We start from the raw sequence: 22,276 nt of genomic DNA, 5'->3' as shown, positions 1-22,276 counted from the left end.
GGAGCTCACATTTATCTATTAATAGTAAATTTGAGGAATGCATTTTAGAATAAACCAACTCTGCTGATCCCACACACTAACAACACAAGAGCCAATCAGATTTACCGATGAAGCTTTGAACTCAGCCTCCCAGAATGGTGCAGTGAGTTGATTCGTGCAGAGCCCATCAATCAGCAACACACATCTTCCGCAACTGGATTTGTTTCATGGATGAGCGGCCAATCTTCCTTTATTGTCAGACATTGCACCACAATCAAAAACATTCAAAGTTCATTGTCCTCGAGGAACGCGCCCATTGTTATTTTCACCATCAACCGAGAACAGTTCAGAGAGCCGGCACTCTGGATCTTCCCTTATCCCGCTAGATTCGCCCATTCTCTTGGGGCGAAAAAGGTAAAAGTTTCACATTTCCGAACGGTAATAATTAGCTAAGGAGTACGATTTTCCCGATATCGTTGACAAATGTTACAGAAATGACTGCCTTTAGAACACCGTACTTAATTAGAATGTTTTGGAGTAGTGTGCAGCTTTTGAATTTTGGTGAAACTGTTACATGGTTAAGTCTAGTGGAGTCCAGACTGGATCTGATATTGGTCACTTGGTAGATTGAAATATTTTTAGGCACAACGACCTGGTGTGGCACAATTGGTAGGTGTCAGATATATTTTGCAAATATCGTCGGGGCTGTACACCTGAAATAATGGGCAGCACGGTAGCACAGTGGGTAGCACTGTTGCTTCACAGTGCCAGGGACCCAGGTATGATTCCCGGCTTGGATCACTGTGCGGAGTATTGCAGATTCTCCCCGTGCCTGCGTGGGTTTCCTCCGGATGCTCCGGTTTCCTTCCACAAGTCCCGAAAGACGTGCTTGTTAGGTCAATTGGACATTCTGAATTCTCCCGAACAGGTGCCAGATTGTGGCGACCAGGGGATTTTTACAGCAACTTCATTGCAGTGTTAATATACTAATCTAGTTGTGATGCTAATAAAGATTATTATTAATGCCCATTCCCCATCTGTTCTGCCTGCATCAAATTGGACTTAAATTCTGCTAATCTCAATAGAGTATGATGAATGTAAAATTGACTGTAAATACTGCCAGGCTATCTGCAACTCCAACACTTAAAAACTGGTTACAATCCAACCTGCTAAATCAGCATCTTGGTATTCATTCCCTCCGCCATTATGGCGCATTGTGCCAGCGGTGTGTACCATCAATAAGATGCACTGCAGCACTTCGCAAAGGCTCCTTCATGAGCACCTTCAGAACCCATATCGCTACCATCTAGACTAGAGGAATAAGGCAGCAGATAAAGCGGAACACCACTTTAAGCCACACAGCATCATGACTTGAAACTACATTGTTGTTCCTTCACTGATGCCGGTAAAAATCCTGGAACTCCCCCCAACTACACTGTGCTAATACCTACCCCACATAGACTGCAGCAGTTCAGGAATGGTGGTTCATCACCAACTTCTCAAGGACAATAAATGCCTGGCTTGCCAGTGATATTCAAATCTCAAAATGAATTAAAAGATAAACAAAATGTTGCGAATTCAGTTAGCAACAACTTGCACATATACTTTAGTTGAGTAAAATATCTTAAGGCAATTGATCTCACTTGAAAGGTCCAGTAAAATAACCAAATGATAAGTGATATTTGTGGATTTATGAGTAAATGTTGAGAATACACACCAGCTGTGAGCAATCTTGCCCGATGCAAATGCAACATTGATGTTTTTAACTTTAAGAAGTGCAGCTAATGGGAGCCGGATGAGTCCACCTTTATGGGCTAATCCTTATTTTGTGTATATCTCCGGGTTTTAGGATCCATGACAATGTAGAAGTTAGGGAGATAATTTGGGGAGGGAAGAGAAATGAAAATGATTTACAGCGAATATGACCAACTGGGTCATCAAGCCTGTCCCGTACTTAATCTCATGGTGTAATTTATGCACATCATGACTGCGATGCCACTCCCCACCTCCCCCTACCAGGCCATATAATTTGCTGGGCAGTCTTATGGTCTTATAGGAACAAATTCGAGAAAACAAAGTACAGGCAAATTCTCTTGAAGTAGATGGGGATAGTTACTACTCCACATTTCTACTAGAAATCAGTTCTATGCATTCATGTTAACGCACATTGTGACTGATGTGCAAGTAAAAGAGATAGTTTTAAATGAGGAAGCCTCTCCCAAACAGGAGGGAAAAACTAGGCAAAGCAGGAACATCTTTGGGCTACTGAGTAGCGCAAGCAGAAGTTGCATTAGAATGGCCAGATTTTGTTGTCTGAATTTACCATGCCAGTGGCCTTAGATATTGGCTTTCAATAATGGAGGTTTGCAGTTTAAATTCAGTTGTTAAATAATTCCTATTGATACTGGATGAGTATGTGCATCGGCTGGAATTTGTACGGCATATGTTAAATGGCCTCCTGCACTGTAAATTCTATGAAAAGAATCTCTTAGGGGGGTAGAGTGGGCCCTATGAGGTGTGGGCTAGATTTGTTAAGGAACAAATAGATCTTCCATATTGTTTTGCAGTCCCTATTTCATTATACCTGTTAACTCTTTAATTGTGTACTAATATATTTCAAGTTGTTTGAAACTCAAAACTTCTTCAATCATGAGACAGTTACATTTCTAGAACAGGTGAAGAGATGCCAAACCAATATACAAAAGGAACCACAGATGAGGATGACAAAAGTCAACATGTTTCCACTGATGAAAAAGATGAGAAAAAGAGGTAAGAAATCGAACAAGAAAGATTGTGGAGAAATAATTGAAAGTAATTCAACCAATTTATATGTACTGTTGTAAAATTCACATCTGGTTATGAAATATTGCATTTTATTTACTATTTTGATTACATGAAAAAGGATTTAATTAACCAATTTACTGATTCATTCAATTTTATTGAAACATCTTTTCCCATAAAAATATACATTGGTCAGGAGTGCGAGTTTACAGTTTAGTTTGACAATATAATTGCAAAATAATACACATACAGAAATGAAAGGCAGGAAAAGACCATCTGGTTAAACAAGCCATCTACACAATCATGATCCTTAAATTTATTCTGTCTAAAATGATCTTCTGAGCCATATGTCCCACTTAACTTTTTTCAAATGGATTTTTGTAAAATTAGCTCTCTTGAAATCAGAAGCCAGCATTATAAATTGCCAGTAGCTTTTGATTAGCTAATTAGATTACATTTACTTATATTAGGATGGCCGGCATGGTGGCACAGTGGTTAGCACTGCTGCCTCATAGCACCAGGGATCCGTGTTCAATTCCGGCCTCGGGTGACTACCTGTGTGGAATTTGCCAAATTATAATTTTGAAATACAAAAATGCTTAAGAATTTGTATTATCTTGGCTTTCCTTTAATAATAATTTCCAAAATTGTGTGGTTGCATCAGATTTTAGTAAATTATATAACGCTTATTTATACAATAATATTTGGAGAAATAAAATAAGTTTCACACAAAATCTAACTACTATACCTTAAATATTTACAGTAAATCAAAGAAGAAAGAGAAGGAAAAAAAGCCTGAAATGGTCAGCCTACTGTCTTTGGTAAGTTTCTTTTTATGATATGTATAGAATAACTTACAGTTGATTTTTTTTAAACACAAAGTATTTATAAATCCTGTTCGGGTGGATATTACTAAAAGAGCTCAAATACATTCTTCATGAAGGGTATACAAGATTATATTTGTGTAGTTACAACAGCATTTACATGACCATGTTACCACTTGTGTGACCTTTAGCTCTTTTGGATAAAAATATGTCATGTCACTTCACACCATTGTGTAATTAGGTGAAGTCCCTTTCAGATTTGGAAAGCCCCACATCTATTTAATGATCATTTCTGTTTTGTCAGGAGACATAGGAACATAGGAACATAGGAATTAGAAGTAGAAGTAGGTAATACAGCCCCTCGGACCTGATTGTTGCTGATCTTTTCCTGTTCTCAAATCCACCTCCCCACCTGTTGCCCATATCCCTTTAACATGTTTCTTAAAATCAGAAATACATCTTGACACCATTATATGACTCAGATTCTACCACACTACAGGGCAGCGAGTTCCACAAATATATCACCCTCTGCGAAAAATAGTTCTTCCTCATCTCATTTCTAAATCTACCACCTCTCAAAGAACAAGGAAAAGTACAGCACAGGAACAGGCTCTTCAGCCCTCCAAGCCTGTGCCGACCATGCTGCCCGTCTAAACTAAAATCTACATTTCCGGGGTCCGTATCTCTCTATTCCCATCCTATTCATGTGTTTGTCAAGATGCCCCTTAAATGTCACGATCGTCCCTGCTTCCACTACCTCCTCCAGCAGCGAGCTCCAGGCACCCACTACCCTCCGTGTAAAAAAAAAACCTGCCTCGTAAATCTCCTCTAAACATTGCCCCTCGCACCTTAAACCTATGCCCCATAGTAATTGACCCCTCTACCCTGGGAAAATGTCTTGACTATCCACCCTGTCTGTGCCCCTCATAATTTTGAAGACCTTTATCAGGTTGCCCCTCAACCTCCGTCGTTCCAGTGAGAACAAACCAAGTTTATTCAACCGCTCCTCATAGCTAATGCCCTCCATACCAGGCAACATCCTGTTAAATCTCTTCTGCACCCTCTTCAAAGCCTCCACATCCTTCTGGTAGTGTGGAGATCAGAATTGAACACTATACTCCAAGTGGGCCTGACTAAGGTTCTATACAGCTGCAACATGACTTGCCAATTTTTATACTCAGTGCCTCGACCAATGAAGGCAAGCATGCTGTATGCCTTCTCGACTACCTTCTCCACCTATGTTGCCCCTTTCAGTGACCTATGGACCTGTACACCTAGATCTCTCTGACTGTCAATAGTCTTCAGGGTTCTACCATTCACTGTATATTCCCTACCTGCATTAGACCTTCCAAAATGCTTTACCTCACATTTGTCCGGAATAAACTCCATCTGCCATTTCTCTGCCCAAGTCTCCAAACGCTCTAAATCCTGCTGTGTCCTCTGACAGTCCTCATCGCTATCCACAATTCCACCAACCTTTGTGTCGTCCGCAAATTTACTAATCAGACCAGTTACATTTTCCTTGAAATCATTTATATATACTATGAACAGCAAAGGTCCCAGCATTGAACCCTGCGGAACAGCACTAGTAACAGCCCTGCAATCAGAAAAGCATCCTTCCATTGCTACTCTCTGCCTTCTATAACCTAGCCAGTTCTGTATCCACCTTGCCAGCTCACCTCTGATCCCGTGTGACTTCACCTTTTGTACCAGTCTACCATGAGGGACCTTGTCAAAGGTCTTACTGAAGTCCATATAGACAACATCCACTGCCCTACCTGCATCAATCATCTTTGTGACCTCCTCGAAAAACTCTATCAAGTTAGTGAGACACGACCTCCCCTTCACAAAACCGTGCTGCCTCTCGCTAATATGTCCACTTGCTTCCAAATGGGAGTAGATCCTGTCTCGAAGAATTCTCTCCAGTAATTTCCCTACCACTGATGTAAAGCTCAACGGCCTGTCATTCCCTGGATTATCCTTGCTACCCTTCTTAAATAAAGGAACAACATTGGCTGTTCTCCAGTCTTCCGGGACATCACCTGAAGACATTAAGGATCCAAAGATTTCTATCAAGGCCTCAGCAATTTCCTGTCTTGCCTCCTTCAGTATTCTGGGGTAGATCCCATCCGGCCCTGGGACCTATCTACCTTAATATTCTTCAAGACACCCAACACCTCATCTTTTTGGATCTCAACCTATATCCGTGACCTCTCATTCTAGAAAGACTTGTCATTTCTACCCTCACCCCATTCTGACTGTAATCATTCCATTGTTGTTTCTCTATTAATAAAAGAAACTGCCATTGGCAACCTCTATCTACATGAGATGGTGGATGCGTAGCAAATCATTTTGTGATGGGATAGTTTCATAGGCTGCACTTCCGCTGATGGCTGAAGAGACAAATCCATGAGAGGCAGGTTCTGTTTTAAGTACTGCATTTCATGTGGTGATTGGTTGTTGTTATGATTTGTTGTTTTAGCCACTGGTTCCCGTTGTCAAGCTACCGTAGCCACGGATCACTATGGTAGCACTCGCTGGACCACAAATGATGCAATCATTTCCCTATGTTATAGGCATGGGAGTGATAACATTCTTGGTAGCTAAGATTCAGTGCAAATGACTGGCAGGACATCATCAGTGTAGATGAGTTCTCTGATCAAGATGTGGTACATTTTTGTCTGTGCTTTTGAAAGATCCAGTTACGAACTTTGCTAAATGAGTTTTATTATTCATTGCCGCATAACAAATCATTGTTGCCTTTTGAAAGCTTATGTTTTCTTCACTTGTTTCATGCAATTCAGACCTTTCTGTTGTTGTTGCTTATTTTGGCATATGAATTGGACTTTTACATAATTTTCACATGTTACATTTTTCTGTAGCATGGAATGATCTTTATTTTTGTTTGTTAGTACCGTTAGTATGATGCCTTACTTCTTATTGTTTTTGAATATCCTCCCCCTGGGACTTTATTTCTGTTTTGTAAAACAGCAGCACTAAATTATTAAGAGCCCCGAAGCATTCTATCAGGAGGAAGGTTGACTGTAGCACCACAAGGAAATTGTAGACTGTAAATAAAATGAGAAAAATGAGCAGAGGCAAAATATGCAGCAAAACAATGCACAGCTAAATTGTTGGAAAAATGATTATCAGCTATTGTGGGAAGACAATAAAGACTATTACAAAATATAAAGGAAGCACTAAAACATAAATTATGTCTGAGGGTCAGAAACCAGCATTGGACAGGCAGCTGGAAAATGACGCTTTTGAAATCTGTGCTCAGTCCAGAGAGCTGAACAGGTTTGTGCTGCAGTTTCTTGTGGCAATAGATGAACATCAATGAAATGATTACAGCGGTAATGAGTTGAGGGTGAAGAAAACTGGCTGCCCACCAAAGCTGTTTAGCCACATCTGTCCCTTTCATGACAATGTTGACTGTAATGTACAGAGTGTGCAGTTTGACAGCATCACTTCCAGCAAATACAGGATGAAGAATGGAGCAAAATAGGGCCCTGCCCTGGTCTCTGCTTTGATATTTCCTTCTCCATACACTTCCCTGCTGAGATGGAAGGAGTTTACCTGCATGCTGGATCAGATGGCAAGCTATATAATGTGTACTATTTTCCTTCAATCCAAATTCAAATGCTATGGGCGCGATTCTCCGCACCCACGATGTGTGGGATAATAGCGGGAGGTCCGCTCCCGCACCTCCCGCTATTCTCCCAGCCCCCCCAAAATGGCGTGTCTGGTTTTGCGACACGCCGCTCGGAGAAACACGAGCCACCGTTTTTCACGGCGGCCCGCGATTCTCCGGCCCGGATGGGCCGAGCGGCCTGCCGTTCCCGACCTGTCCATGATGGCGGCAACCACACCTGGTCGCTGCCGTCGTGAACATGGCGCACCAGGTAAGTGTGGGGCCTGTGGGGGGGCGGATCGGGGATCGAGCACCACGACCGTGCTCGGGAGGGGACGGGCCCCCGATCGGTGCCCACCGATCGTCGGGCCGGCATCTCAAGGGGACACACTCTTTACCCTCCGCCGCCCCACAAGATCAAGCCGCCACGTCTTGCGGGGCGGCTGAGGGGAAAGACGGCAACCGCGCATATGCGGGTTTGAGCTGCCCAACCCGCGCATGCGCGGCTGACGTAATTAGGCGCCGCCGCGGCGTCATTCTTGGCGTGCTGGGCCTTGAAGCCAGGGACAAGGCCTGGCGGCCGAGTTTCCCGGTACAGCCCTCCTATCCCCCCGGGGAGGGGAGAATAGGGGGCCGGGAGAGGCTTCCGACGCCGTCGTGAACCTCTCCGGGTTTCACGATGGCGTCGGGCCTTGCGGAGAATTCCGCCCAATGTGTGTTGCAAGTGGTTTTTATTCCATATTTTGTGGGTAGTAATTTATTACAAAGTACCTTTGGTGATTTTACTTCCATTGCGCTCAAACCGTTGTTCTCATTTTTTTACGTTCCTTCCAGTTTCAGAAGCTCAATTAGCTTTCACTCATTTATTTGGTGTTTTCCACCTATCACAATTTAGTCAAAAGCCGTAGAACAACTTCACTTCAATAAAAACATGCAGGAGAATATTCCAACATTCTCATAAAAAGCAAGCAATAAGATTTCAACAAAACAGTGAATGAGGGACCCATTGAATGGCTGGAAATGTTTTGGTTATGGAGGATGCACTGATGGAATGAAAGTCTGATATTACACATACGTTTCTGGTCCCACATACCATAGTGAAAGACCGATGATTTGGATAGATGAAGTTGCCTTACAGGTCAGGTATATGGCAGTCAAATCTTGTAATCCCACAGCCTCAAATACATTCAATCTGACCAGGCAAACATGTTGTTATTGTGGTTTGTTAGAAGCTTTATTTATCCAGATGTTGGGATTAATATCGAAGGATATCAAGGTAGGCTTCAATTTGCCTCCAAAGCATTTAATCTGCCAATATCATTTGCAATATTTGGACTACAGCACACTGTTGAGGATTGTTTTGGGAATTCTCTAATCAGACACTTGAACAGCATGTCTTGATCATGATTTTCTTGATTGTAGCCTCAATTCGAGTTATGCTCAAATGTTGAGGACATAGGGTTTGGCATCATTTTCTACCATTTGATATTAGTTATACATCAATGGTAGCTCAAGTAGAAATGGTCAAGTTGCTTGCTGTACTAACAATAGCAGATCTACAACTCTAATCCATATTGTGGGTAACTGCTTGTCATAGTGATATTTGTCAGGTGGTCCTGCCAGTGAGTCACGTTGCCATCTATTATAGCCTTTTGTGAAAGAATGCTACCTGGAGTTGCAGAATTTGTCCATGATATTGAGTGGGACTTTATTACTTGTAGCCATGAGGTGTGGCTGGATGACCAGGTATGGGCTGGAGCCCATCAAAGGGACGAGGTAGCGGACTCTATGGATGCGGAGAAGGCTTTTGACCGGGTGGAGTGGCGGTACCTGTTTGAGGTTTTGGGAAGGTTTGAATTTGGGCTGAGGCTTGTGGCATGGGTGCGCCTGTTGCACGTGGCCCGGTGGCGAGTGTACGGACAAATGAGATGAGTTTACGGAACTTCAGGGGAACGAAGCAGGGTGTCCGCTGTCGCCGGTGCTGTTCGCCTTGGCAATAGAGCCATTGGCAATGATCCTTAGGGGGTCAATAGAGTGGCAGGGGATTTTAAGGGGGAGTAGGGAACATCAAATGTCACTGTACGCAGGCGACCTGCTGCTGTTTGTATCGGAACCATTGGAGAGTAGGGGGAGAATTATGGACATGCTAGAGAGGTTCGGGGCTTCCTTGGGGTCTTTAGCTGAATGTCAGAAAGAATGAGGTGTTTCCGATGAATGCGGCGGGTCAGGGAGCCAATCTTGAAGTATTGCCATTTGGGGTTGCCAGGGTCAGGTTTAGGTATTTGGGGGTTCAGGTGACAGGGGAGTGGGCGATGATGCACAAATGGAACCTGGTGGAGGAGGTATGGGGGGGCTTTAGGAGATGGGATACATTACACCTGACACTGGCGGGGCGGGTCGAGATGTGAAAAATAAACGTTCTGCCAAGATTCCTGTTTGTATTCCAGACCCTCCGATCTTTTTCCGGAAACTGGATGCAGCAATTTCAGAGTTTATATGGGAGGGGAAGGTACCTAGGGTGAAGAGGGTTCTGCTACAGAGGCAGAGGCAAAAAGGGAGGTTTGTGTCACCAAATCTGTTGCACTACAATTGGCCGACAAATACAGAGAAGGTGAGGCGGTGGTGGGAAGGAGAGGGGTTAGAGTGGGTTAGGATGGAGGAGGAGTCCTGTAGGGGGATCCAGTCTGAATGCCATGGTGACAGCGACGCTTCCACTGACACCGAGGAGGTTCGCAGAGAGCCCAATGGTACAGTCCACGATCAGGATTTGGAACCAGTTGAGGAGATACTCTAGGATGGAGGGGCAGGCAGCACGGTGGCGCAGTGCGTTAGCCCTGCTGCCTCACGGCGCCGAGGTCCCAGGTTCGATCTCGGCTCTGGGTCACTGTCTGTGTGGAGTTTTCACATTCTCCCCGTGTTTGCGTGGGTTTCGCCCCCACAACCCAAAGATGTGCAAGATACGCGGATTGAACACTCTAATTGCCCCTTAATTGGAAAAAAATTAGTTGGGTACGCTAAATTTATTTTAAAAAAGGGATGGAGGGGATGTCGATGCTAACACCACTGTGTGAGAACCATGGGTTTAAGCCGGGGGAAACAGATGGCATGTATAGGAAGTGGAGGGAGGTGGAGCTGGTGGGGGCGAGGGATTTATATCTGGACAAGAGGTTGGCAAGTCAGATTAGCAGAAACCACATAGAGTTTTGGTGCAATAAAAGCAGAATGTGGTGGATAAACTCAGCACATCTGGCAGCATCTGAGGAGAGAGAAACACAGTTAACCCTTTGAGTCCAAATGACTCTTCTGCAGAACTGAAAAGGGATAGAAATGAGATGAATTATATGCTTGGAGTGGGGGAGCAGCAGAATGTAAAGTCAGCGATAAGTTGGAGCTAAGGAGAGATCGACAATGATGTCGTGGACATCTCTTGGATAGCCCGGGGATGGATCTTACTTGGATGGAGAGACTCGGAACTGCCAAAACAGGGGTGTGGGTGAGTGATCTGCAGGAATTCCAGAGGTTGGTGAAGGCCAAGTATGTCCTGAGAGGGTCGGTTGATGGGTTCGCTCGGAGGTGGAAGCTGTTCATTGACTTCTTTCAGGAGGATTGAGGGGTCAGCAAATGTGTCACTAGGAGAACAAGGATTAGTGCTCAGTGGCCATGAACAAGGGACAGTGGCCATGGTGGGAGAGGTGAGTAGTGTTGGTAAAAGCCAAGGCACCGGATAACAGAAAGCAAAATGGGGGACTCAAGATGGAGAGGAAAGTTCACTGTCTAATGTTGAACTCAATGTTGAGTCCAGAAAGTTGTAACGTGCCTAATCAGAGACTGTGGGTGGAGGTGTCAGCCATTGAGGGGTGGGTTGGGTGGTCCGACATCGGGTGGTGTGGGGGCTTGGACATCAGGGGAGTGGAGGAATCAGACATTGGGCTGGTTGGGGGTTCTGACATCTGGTGGGGAGGACATGTGAGGGTGAGACCTTTGGGGGGGTATTGGACCTCGGAAAATAATACATTGGTTTTGTTTTCATCGTAGCTGCTAACTATCAGGAACATTAACCTGTAAATTTCTCTGATGATACACCGATACACCTATACACAACTGAGAGACCCCGAAGCATTGGAACTGGTATAATGATGGTTTACTCAACTAATCCCTGGGATAAGAGGGCTGTCCTATGATGAGGGGCTGAATCATATGTATTTATTTTCTCTGGAGTACAGAAGGATGTGAGATGATCAGATTGAAACATAATGACCGGGATTCTCCCTTCAGGGAACTAAGTCCCCACGCCGGCGGGAAAATCGGCGCCAACCACTCCAGCATCAACAGCCCCTGAAAGTGTGGAATTCTGGATGCTGGAGGGGGATGGCGCCGCTCTAGCTGGCGCCGAAGGGCCGGTGCGAGTTCACGCATGCGCGGAACGGCTGACATGATCTCGCGTATGTGCGGAACGGCCGGCATAGTTCCGCGCATGTGCAGACCGGCCGGTGTATTTTTGCGCATGTGCGGCGGGGGTTCTCTTCTCCGTGCCGGCCCCTGGGCAATATGGCGGAGCCCTACAGCGGCCCAGCACAGAAGGAAGAAGTCCAACTACGAAACAAGCCCGCCCGCAGATTGGTGGGCCCCGATCGCAGGCCAGGCCACTGGGTGGGTCACCCTCCCGAGGACTGCCCCCGCATACTCAACTGCCAGGTCCCGCCATGCGTGAGGTGAGTAATTCACGCCAGCGGGACTGGCCAATAATGGACGGCCGCTGGGCTCATCGGGGTCCGGAGAATAACCGGGGGGGGGGGGGGGGGCGCAGTCAACGACCCCCGACCGCCGTGGCTGAATCCCACCGCCGCCCGAAAAACGGCGCCGGAGAATATGGCAGCCAGAGTCGGGGCGGGATTCACGCCTGCCCCCAAAGATTCTCCAACCTGGCGGGGGTCGGTAAATCCCGGCCAATATTCTGAAGGGGCTTGTTAGGGTAAACACTGACAGTTTGGTCCCTCTGGCTGAAAATCTAGAACATTGAGGCTCAGTTTCTGGACAGGGGGCTGATTATTTAGGACTGAGATGAGGAGAAATTACTTCACTTAAAGGATTATACGTCTTTTGGAATTCTCTACCCAGAGAGTTTTGGATGCTCCATCGCTGAATATATTTAAGGTTGAGATAGACAGATGTTTGGTCTCCCAGGGAGGTAAGCGATATGGAGAGGGGGCAGGAAAGTGGATTTGAAGCTGAAGGTTAGGCATAATTGTATTGAATAATGGAATAGGCTTGAGGTGCCATATTGTCTACTCCTGCTTTCTTACGTTCTTAAACCTCGGTTATGTCAATCTGCACGTAAATTTCCTGGGCTTATCTAAGTAAGGTGTGCCATACAGAAAGTGTGAATTGTCTGCATTGTCTCTTGAGGAAAACTCTGGAAATGGGTGCAATTAATGAATAACGTGAATTAAGAACTTGGAGTAAGATATTGGACATGGTGATACATTTCTAGATGCATGTATTAGATACACTGGCTGAGCAAAATATAATAAATAATTCGGATCATGGTAAGTTGTGAAATTGATTGGACAAATCTGGTAAATTGTGGTCTTGCGCCAAGAAAATAACGAAGAAAGCTGCTGGATTGTTTTAAAAGATCAACAGGTTTACTGACACCCTTCGGGCAGGGAACCTGCTACTCCTACTCTCTGTGGACCACATGCGACTCCAATTGCACAACGTGCAGTTGATGCTTAATGCTCCTCAGGCCAACGAGGGCTGAGCAACAAATAATGCTTTGCAGGTATTGCCTAAGTTCCTGGTGCATGTTTTTGATGAAAGAAGAACAGGACTTCTCTGTTGTTCTGTTAAATGTTAACTTCCTGCTACAGATAAGGATTGCCCTGCTGTGCATTTCCATAATAGCATCCATCTTTATTGTTTAAGAATATCTACCACTTAAAATTTTCCCTCCACCAATTAGCCCCCAAATTTAATATACTAATAACAGGCAAAGTTTAGAATTTGGTAAATGTTTTTTGCAAAGGCACTCTTAGTAAATAAATGATGGTGTGATTAATAATCATTTCTTTATTGGAAGTCATCCCAGCTGTGACAGGTACATTTTGAGAAGCAGGCTGCTCTAGCCTTCTTATCTATCTGACAATAAAAACAATAATGTATATGCGCTGTTTTTAATTTTAGGTTAAGAAATGACAGTAAGATTTTTCTATTATTGTGTTATTTTTATTTAGTTTCGTTATTCAGACTGCCTAGACAAAGTGCTGATGTTGTTTGGCAGCCTTGCAGCTTTAATTCATGGAACTGGCTTTCCTCTCATGATCATAGTGTTTGGAGAGATGATCGACAGCTTTGTTCAGGATGAAATGTTAAAAAACATATCAGGTAAATGCACAACTTCAATTAATCTTATTATTTTTCTTGTTCCTTTATGTAAATATGCAATAACCTGTTTCTGGGCTCTGTGCATGGAAATGACTGACTGAAGTTTTTCCATAGAGAATGATAAAGGTGTCCTAACAATGCTTTGTTGTTGATTAGAGAGATTCAACGCTGTTACTTGAAACTTAGTCCAGTATAACCTAACCCTTGTGCATTCCTGGCAAAACTTTATTTATCGAGACATTTCATTATTCTGTGCAATTAATAATTTAGTTGAAAGTTTTCAGTGCAACTTCTTGTTTTATATATAAAAGTACACCGGAAGATACATTGACATAGCAACAGTAATGTTTCTTTCATTGCAGAGAAGCTAAAAGTCATTTGCATTTAATTTTTAGCTTCTTTCTCACCATAAACCTATCAGATATTTCTGGATGTTATTAGATCAGAGTGAGGAAGATCCATTATTTGCTAGGATGTATGGCTGTTTCTTGGGGGTGCTAATAAATGCACTGCAGATGTTTTGCATTATTCTTTGTTTTTATAAATGTTTTTTTATTGGATTTTTGAACTGAGTATATTTTGTCGTTATGTATACAGTATATGATATATCTATATGTATATATATATGTAAGTAAGCATCCGTTCCCCCCCCCCCCTCCGGTCTATCTCCCCTCTCATGCTTTGGCTGCTTTCCCCTGGTTCCTGGCTACCAGGCTATTCTTCTGCTTGTTTGTTGGCCACAAACAAGTCCCGGAACAGTTAGGTGAATGGTTCCCACGTTCTGTGGAAGCCGTCGTCTGACCCTCGGATGGCAAATTTGATTTTCTCCATTTGCAGAGATTCTGAGAGGTCGGACAGCCAGTCTGCAGCTTTAGGTGGTGCTGCTGACCGCCAGCCAAACAGGATTTTACGGCGGGCGATCAGGGAGGCAAAGGCAAGGGCGTCCGCCCTCCTCCCCAGGAATAGATCTGGCTGGTCTGAAACCCCGAAGACTGCCACTTTCGGGCATGGCTCCACCCTCGCCCCTCACCACTTTGGACATTGCCTCGAAGAAGGCAGTCCTGTACTCCACAAGTCTGGGGCAAGACCAGAACATGTGGGCGCGGTTGGCTGGGCTTCCTTGGCACCGCTTACATCTATCTTCCATTCTGGGAAGAACCTACTCATACGGGTTTTTGTTAAGTGGGCTCTATGTACCACTTTTAGTTGCGTCAGGCTGAGCCTTGCGCAGATGGAGGTGGAGTTGACCCTATGCAGTGCTTCGCTCCAGAGTCCCCACCCTATCTAGATCCCCAGGTCCTCCCCCCATTTCCTTCTTGTTGCGTCCAGTACGGTGTCGGCCCCTTCTACCAGTTGGTCGTAAATGTCACTAAAGTTTCCTCTCTCTAATATGCTTGTGTCCAGTAACTCTTCCAGTAATGTCTGTCGTGGCGGTTGTGGGTAAGTCCTTGTCTCCTTTCATAGGAAGTTTCTGAGCTGAAGGTACCTTAGCTCATTCCCCCTGGCCAGCTGGAATTTGTCCGTCAGTTCGTCCAGTGTCGCGACCCTGCCGTCGGTGTATAGGTCACTGACTGTCAGTGTCCCCTTGTCCTGTCTCCAGCTTTTGAAGGTGGCGTCAGTCAGTGCTGGTGTGAACCTATGGTTGTTACAGATGGAAGCTTTATCCGACATTTAGGTCAGGCCAAATTGCTAAGGTAGCTGGCTCCAGGACTGGAGGGTGGCTGTCACCACCGGGCTGCTGGAGTGTTTTTTGGGTGGGGATGGGAATGTCGCCATGGCGAGGGCCCGGAGAGAGGTCCCCTTACAGGAGGCCTCTTCTGCGCGCACCCGCTCGGCTTCTGGCTCCTTGATCCATCTCCTTACTCGCTCGGCCGTCGCCGCCCAGTGGTAGAATTGAAGGTTTGGGAGGGCTAGCCCTCCCCTTAATTTTGTTTTTTTGTAAGACCTTCTCTGTGATCCCATCATTCTTCCTACCCCCATACGAACGCCATGATTGGTTTGTCTAATGCTTTGAAAAAGGCGTTGGGGATGTAGAACGGGATATATCTGAATAGGAAGAGGTACCTGGGCGGCACGTTCATTTTGATCATCTGGACTCTCCCCACGAGGGAGAGTGGGAGTGTGTTCCATCTTTGCAGGTCCTTTTTTACTTCCTCTGTCAGACTGGGGAGGTTCCATTTGTGGATCCCTTTCCATTCGTGGGCTATTTGGATCCCCAGGTAGCGGAATTTGAGTTGGGATGGTTTAAACGGCAGTCCAGTTAATACTGCCCCACCTACTTGTGGGTGTACCGGGAAGATCTCGCTTTTGCTCATGTTGAGTTTGTAGCCCGAGAAGACGCCAAACTCTTTCAGGAGCGCGATGATTCTGTCCATGCTGCTTTGTGGGTCCGAGATGTAGAGGAGCAGGTCATCTGCATAGAGTGAGACTCTGTGCTCTATGCTGCCCCTTCAGATCCCCCTCCAGCTTTTTGCCACTCTGAGAGCAATTGCTAGTGGCTCGATCGCTAGGGCGAACAGCAGCGGGGACAGTGGGCATCCTTGTCTGGTGCCCCTGTGCAGTTGGAAGTATCGGGAGTTGGTGTTGTTTGTCCATACACTCGCCATGGGAGCGTTGTATAGGAGTTTTACCTGGGAGGTGAATCCTGTTCCAAGCCCGAACCGTTCTAGTACCTCTATGAGGTATATCCATTTGACTCTGTCGAAGGCCTTTTCTATGTCGAGGGAGACGATCACCTCTGGTGTTCTCTCCCCGGAGTTTTGCATTATTCTTAGAGCAATATTACATCTTAAGTTTAGTACTCTGTGTATACACACGGTCAGAATGTCACAGTCTGCCCTGTGCATCTCCTTGAAGTGTAGGATGACAGATTGCACTTCACAAAGCTAAAAGAGGAAGAAGGACTCAGTTTGCTAAGACCAAGCTGCAATTTAAAAGCTGCTGAATGTTTCTGAAATAAACGTCCACCCTGATTTTAGACCATATTGGATTAAGACTGTGCTGGTGCCGTCAGTGGGAAAAGCCACCGTATATTCAGTCTCTTTAAGAACCTTTTTTTAAAAACAATTTCACGCCTCGCCCATGGCTATCAGATTAGCACTTAATACTCTGGCCTTCCCCAATGGAGGCAATGCAAGAATCAGTTGGCAAATGAGACCCTGGTCACTTGGATTAAATCCATCCCTAGTAGTACAACAAAAGTTAAAGCAGAGAAACAAGACATTCGTCCCACTCAATGTTAGCATTTTCCTCCCTATGAACAAATGGTTCCAATCACATTTACTCACTTTGTTCACATATACCTTCACAGCCTTTATTACTTCATCCACCTCGCCAATGTAACCTAGAATTTTGGCAAAGTTTCTGCTTCAATCACTAACCCTTGAAGTAAATTCCACAGACTCAACTCTGTGTGATGAAGCTTCTCCTGCCCTCGACTTTAAAACGTTTTCATTTATGCATGCAGCAATGGGTCTCTGTTCTTATTCCATCTAAGACCTGAACCAACTTGCTTCTATCTATCCTATCCCTTTATCATAATACTTTAGTATTATTTAGTATAGAATAGAATAGAACTTCAATAATTTAATAAAATTGTGCTTTAATAATTTAAAAAATCTGTTGATTATATCAGCCCATTATCTGTTATTTTAATGAAAAAGACCATCACTGACTTGTGGGGTAGGATTTGGATCTCACCATGCTAATTTTACAGGCAGAAAGCAGGTGGAGTAAGGGCTATTCTCAGAAGCCAACTTCCTTACCCTAAATATGCCTGAAAGATTGATCTGATTTTTGTTCAGGTCATTATTTAGGTGCCCTGTTGGCTTCTTGAGAAAGGTGTCAATCTCCATTAATTTGTAAATGAGAGTGTCTGTTTTAGGTCCACTATGTAAATTGGAAATGAACAAAAATTGGGCTCAGAACTTGGCCTGTTCTGCTTAGGATTCTCCAGTGGCCTCTCCAAATTCCATTGCATTCCCACCTACCTACATTGGCAGTCCATTTCCCCACTTCTGGGACTTACTTTGGGCCACGGATAACACCGTGGATAACACAAGCAAGACAAGTGGCTTGACATTGATCTCCTTAAACTGACAAGTTGCTTATTGAGACATAATAGACACTGACAGCTTGTCCAAATAATATTAATGAGGCACAAGATCTAATTCTTGTGTCTTAGACCATCCAGTTAGGGTGAAAATTTCATGCATGGAGCTCATGGGCAGCATGGTAGCACAGTGGTTAGCACAGTTGCTTCACAGCTCCAGGGTCCCAGGTTCGATTCCCGGCTTGGGTCACTGTCTGTGTGGAGTCACATGTTCTCCCCGTGTCTGTGTGGGTTTCCTCCGGGTGCTCCGGTTTCCACCCACAGTCCAAAGATGTGCAGGTTAGGTGGATTGGCTATGCTAAATTGCCCTTAGTGTCCAAAAAAGGTTAGTTGGGGTTACGGGGATGAGGTGGAGGTGTTCAGTAGGGTGCTCTTTCCATGAGCCAGTGCAGACTCGATGGGCCGAATGGCCTTCTTCTGCACTGCAGATTCTATGATTTCAGGTCCATAAACAGGTGTAAAGCATTTAGTGATTCATTTAATTTTTCCTTTTATTTGTTCGTTCATATGGAGCGGAATTTAGAGCTGTTCACACCGACGGGATACTCTGCTCTCACCGACAACGCACAGGTTTCCCGGCGCCGAGGGGTGCAGTCAATGGGAAATCCCGTTGACAACGGCAGGATCAGAAAATCCCACTGGCAGGCCGCCTCCGCTGCCGAAAAACACGCTGTGAATTAGTCGGTAAATCCCGCCCATGATATTGGTACTACTGGCAAGATCAGCATTTATTGTCCTTTCTAATTGCCCTTATATGTCAGTGAACCTTATTGAACTGCTGCTGCCTGTGAGTTATAGATAAACCCACTGTGCTTATAGGAAGGGAGTTCTAGAAATTTGACCCAACGATGTTGAAAAATGAAGATATACTTATAAATTAAAATGTTCTGTGACTTTAAAGGGAATTTTGCAGATGGAGATAGTCCATCTCCTGCTCTTTCCTACTGTTTAGGTCTTTCTGATTATGGGATGGGTTGCTTCAGTATCCGAGTAGCTGCAAATGGGATTCAATACTGCAATCATCAGTGAATATCCATAGTTATGACCTTTGATGGCGGGAAGATCATTGATGAAGCAGCTAAGATGACTGGACCTAGGGCACGGCCCTAAAGAATTCTTGTAGTGATATCCTAGGCTTGAGATGATTGGCCTCCAAAAATCAGGCATCCTCCTTTGTGATAATAACTAACATTTTGTTTTATAAATTTAGAGTACACAATTGATTTTTTCCAATTAAGGGGGAATTTAGCATGGCCAATCCACCTACTCTGCACATTTTTTTCGGGGGTTGTGGGGGCGAAACCCACCCAAACACAGGGAGAATGTCCAAACTCCACACGGACAGTGACCCAGAGCCGGGATCGAACCTGGGACCTCGGTGCCCTGAGGCTGCAGGGCTAACCCACTGCGCCACTGTGCTGCCTTATAATAACTATCATATACCTATCATATATCTTATGTTCTTATGTTCTTATGTTCTTATGTTCTTATATACATTACAATGACCTTTTTCACTATACTTTTACAAGATTGCATATATTACAGAGTCAGCAAAGGTTTGAATCTGATGGTTAAACTTAAATGTGACCATAACTCATGTATGTCATGACTATGAATTGCTTGTGTGCAAAGGTGACAGGAAATTATGTGATTTGATTTGTGATGAGTCAAGTTCTTGTAAAATTACACAACATGCACACTAAAACTGCAATGAACTGCCTCAGTGCTCAGGAGCTTAGCCAGTATTGAATAGTTAAATAATTAAAATCTAGGTTCAATCCCCAATCTGTGCTAAGTAGCTCATTTCAGTCTGGGAGATGGCAGGGGTGTCAGAATTGGTTACAATTAGAAAGCGTTAGGGTTAGAAAGAGGAAGAATATGAAACCTGCTACTTTGGCAACCATTCCATTTCCCCTTCTCTGTAGGAAGTTCCCAGCATCACATGAGGTTACACTCACCTAAAATATTTCCATCATGCGAATCGAGAGAAATTCACGGAGTCAGCACCAGTTCACAGTGCTGAATTGCTGCTCTGTCATACATGTGAAACGGGAACAAATACGACTAGGATATTGAATCCATGAGAAAGGTACAATGTGGATTCACAAGCATGACACCATAGGATGAGAAAATATAGGACTAGATTTCTTTCACCACCTAAACAATAATCTAATGCACTAAATCCCCTGTCTATCTCTAGATACAATTAATGTTCATTCCAATGAATCGAATAGACTTATTAAAATTGCCCAGGTGGCGAAGGTGAAAATTTACCCCCTTGATGATGGAAGGAGTGACGGCCACTAAGCAGAGTAACTAGAGAACTGTTTACTAACAGAAGAAACAAGTACAGAGAATATGATGCTACTCATGACTTTGACTCCAATTTCTAGATAGCCTGAGGGAGCCCACGCTCAACCCCAGCATCCATGTTCTTCGACCTGATTGGACGAATTAATCACATGACCTTCTGAAACCCCTAGCCCCTAAAGGGGCTGAGTTCTACATCCCTCCCCTTTTAAGTCCCTTATTAACACATACCAACAAAAGTTGAACTATTTACATTACAACACCGTAAAGGAATTATTCAGCATTGTCCATTATAAAGACAGTCTGTCAGGGTATTTCCTCTCCTTTTTGGAATGACGCAGCCGAACAGGAGGTGCCTCAACAACATTTGGTTTCACTTCCATCTTGTAAACGTGCATCAGTGCAGATCTTTTCTCCAGTTCCCACAGCAACACTACTCGAGCCTTCCTCATGTTGACTTGTTTCCATACCACTTTCAACCACAAAAACATCACTGGCGGGCATACTTGGAGTGGACTGCCCCAGCGGTTCTCCCTTATTCTCAAGTGACCTAGATGCGTTTTTAGTCTCTTACCTTGAACTTCAACTTCATATTCACCAGGTTTGTCCTGGCCACCGCAACACCTGGGACCCAACTTTAACCCGTCCCAAAAATCTTTAGCATATACTAACATAGGAAATAGGAGCAGGAGGAGATCATTCAGCCCTTCGAGCGTGATCCACCATTCATTATCATCATGGCTGATCATCAAGTTCAATACCCTGATCCCACCTTCCCCCCCATATCCCTTGACCCCATTAGCCTCAAGAGCTGTATCTGATTCCTTCTTGAAATTACACAATGTTTTGGCCTCAACTACCTTCTGTGGTCGCGAATCCCACAGATTCACCACTCTCTGGGTGAAGAAATTTATCCTCACCTCAGTCCTAAAAGGTTTATCCCTGATGCTTGAATTATGACCCCTAGTTCTGGACTCCACCACCATTGGGAACATTCTTTCTGATTCTACCCTGTCTACTCCTGTTAGAATTTTGTAAGTTTCTATGAGATCCCCTCTCACTCTTCTAAACTCCAATGAATATAATATGGACGGCCTTAGTCTCTCCTCATAAGACAGTCCCACCATCCCAGGAATCAGCCTGGTAAACCTTCGCTGCAACCCTCCATATTAAGAACATTGTTCCTCAGATAAGGACACCAAAACTCCAGGTGTGGCCTCACCAATACCCTATACAATTGCAATAAAACATCTCTGTATCTCTATTTCTATACTCAAATCCTTTCGCTATGAAGGCCAACATACCATTTGCCCTTACTGCTTTCTGTACCTGCACACTTACCTTCAACAACTGATGCAGGAGGACATTAATGACTTACTGAGTATTCACTTCTCTCAATTTACACCCAATAATAATCTGCCTTCCTATTTTTTGCTACCAAAGCGGATAACCTCACATTTATCCATATTTTACTGCAACTGCCTTGCATATGTCCACTCACTCAGCCTAGCAAATCCCACTGAAGCATCTCTGCATCCTCCTCACAGCTCACCCTCCCAGCCAACTTTGTATCATCTGCAAATTTGGAGATAATGAGCTGGATTCTCTGTTTGGGAGACTAAGTCCCCACGCCGGCGTGAAAACGGTGTTGTTTTACGCCAGGAAAACTGGCGCAAAATGGCCACCGATTCCCTGCTCCAGGGTGGGGCAAGCAGCCAGGCAGCGTAGAGCTCCCAGCTCTAGCTGCCAATATGGCCCAGAGGATTGCTGGGTCCGTGGCCGCGAATGCGCACGGTGGCGGCCTGCAGCTGTCGCGCCGTGCTTCATGGCGGACACAGCCCTCGGATCTGGCCTGCAAAAATAGTACCTCCCTTCGGCCGCTCGCGCGCCCCAGACTGCGTCCTCACAGTGCCCCCCGTCTTGAATAATGCCCCCCCTGCCCGCAGATCAGCCCTCCCCTGACTGTGGCGGTGCTGGACTGAGTCCACAGCCGCCGCCGTTGAGTTCCTTAAGGGTGAGACCACACGTGTCCCACGCGGTCGGGAACACGGCCGGTCGGGGATGGAGCATTGCAGGGTGCGTCTCAGGCCCGAGGCCGTGGATATGATGTGTGGTGTACTCTGAGAGTATGCTGCTTTTCTTGGCGTGGAGCATCATGAAAAAGGCGCTGTCCTCAATTTCGTTGTCATCGGGGAATCTCCGTCCCGTCGACGATCGTGATTTCGGCGTTGGGGATCGGAGAATCCAGCCCAA

The 22,276-nt window shown here is 44.9% G+C and overlaps 1 protein-coding gene across 2 annotated transcripts in view; it reads left to right on the top strand.

Annotated features, from left to right (window-relative positions):
- Positions 1–209: 209 nt before the first annotated feature.
- abcb4 (ATP-binding cassette, sub-family B (MDR/TAP), member 4) overlaps positions 210–22,276 on the top strand; it is a 170,776-nt gene continuing 148,709 nt past the window's right edge. Inside the window, exons 1-4 of one of the 2 annotated variants that reach the window (XM_038797976.1) lie at positions 210–393; positions 2,650–2,748; positions 3,524–3,581; positions 13,452–13,602. In XM_038797976.1, the coding sequence (XP_038653904.1) occupies positions 2,663–2,748; positions 3,524–3,581; positions 13,452–13,602 (295 nt within the window). In that variant the 5' untranslated portion in view covers positions 210–393; positions 2,650–2,662. The remainder of the gene's footprint in view (positions 394–2,649; positions 2,749–3,523; positions 3,582–13,451; positions 13,603–22,276) is intronic. The other variant, XM_038797977.1, reaches the window with a different exon arrangement.

The sequence above is a fragment of the Scyliorhinus canicula genome, chromosome 5, assembly GCF_902713615.1.
Source record: "Scyliorhinus canicula chromosome 5, sScyCan1.1, whole genome shotgun sequence".
Classification (NCBI taxonomy): Eukaryota; Metazoa; Chordata; class Chondrichthyes; order Carcharhiniformes; family Scyliorhinidae; genus Scyliorhinus; species Scyliorhinus canicula.
The sequence above is the reverse complement of the archived record's forward strand: the minus strand, read 5'-3'. Positions and strand labels throughout refer to the sequence as shown.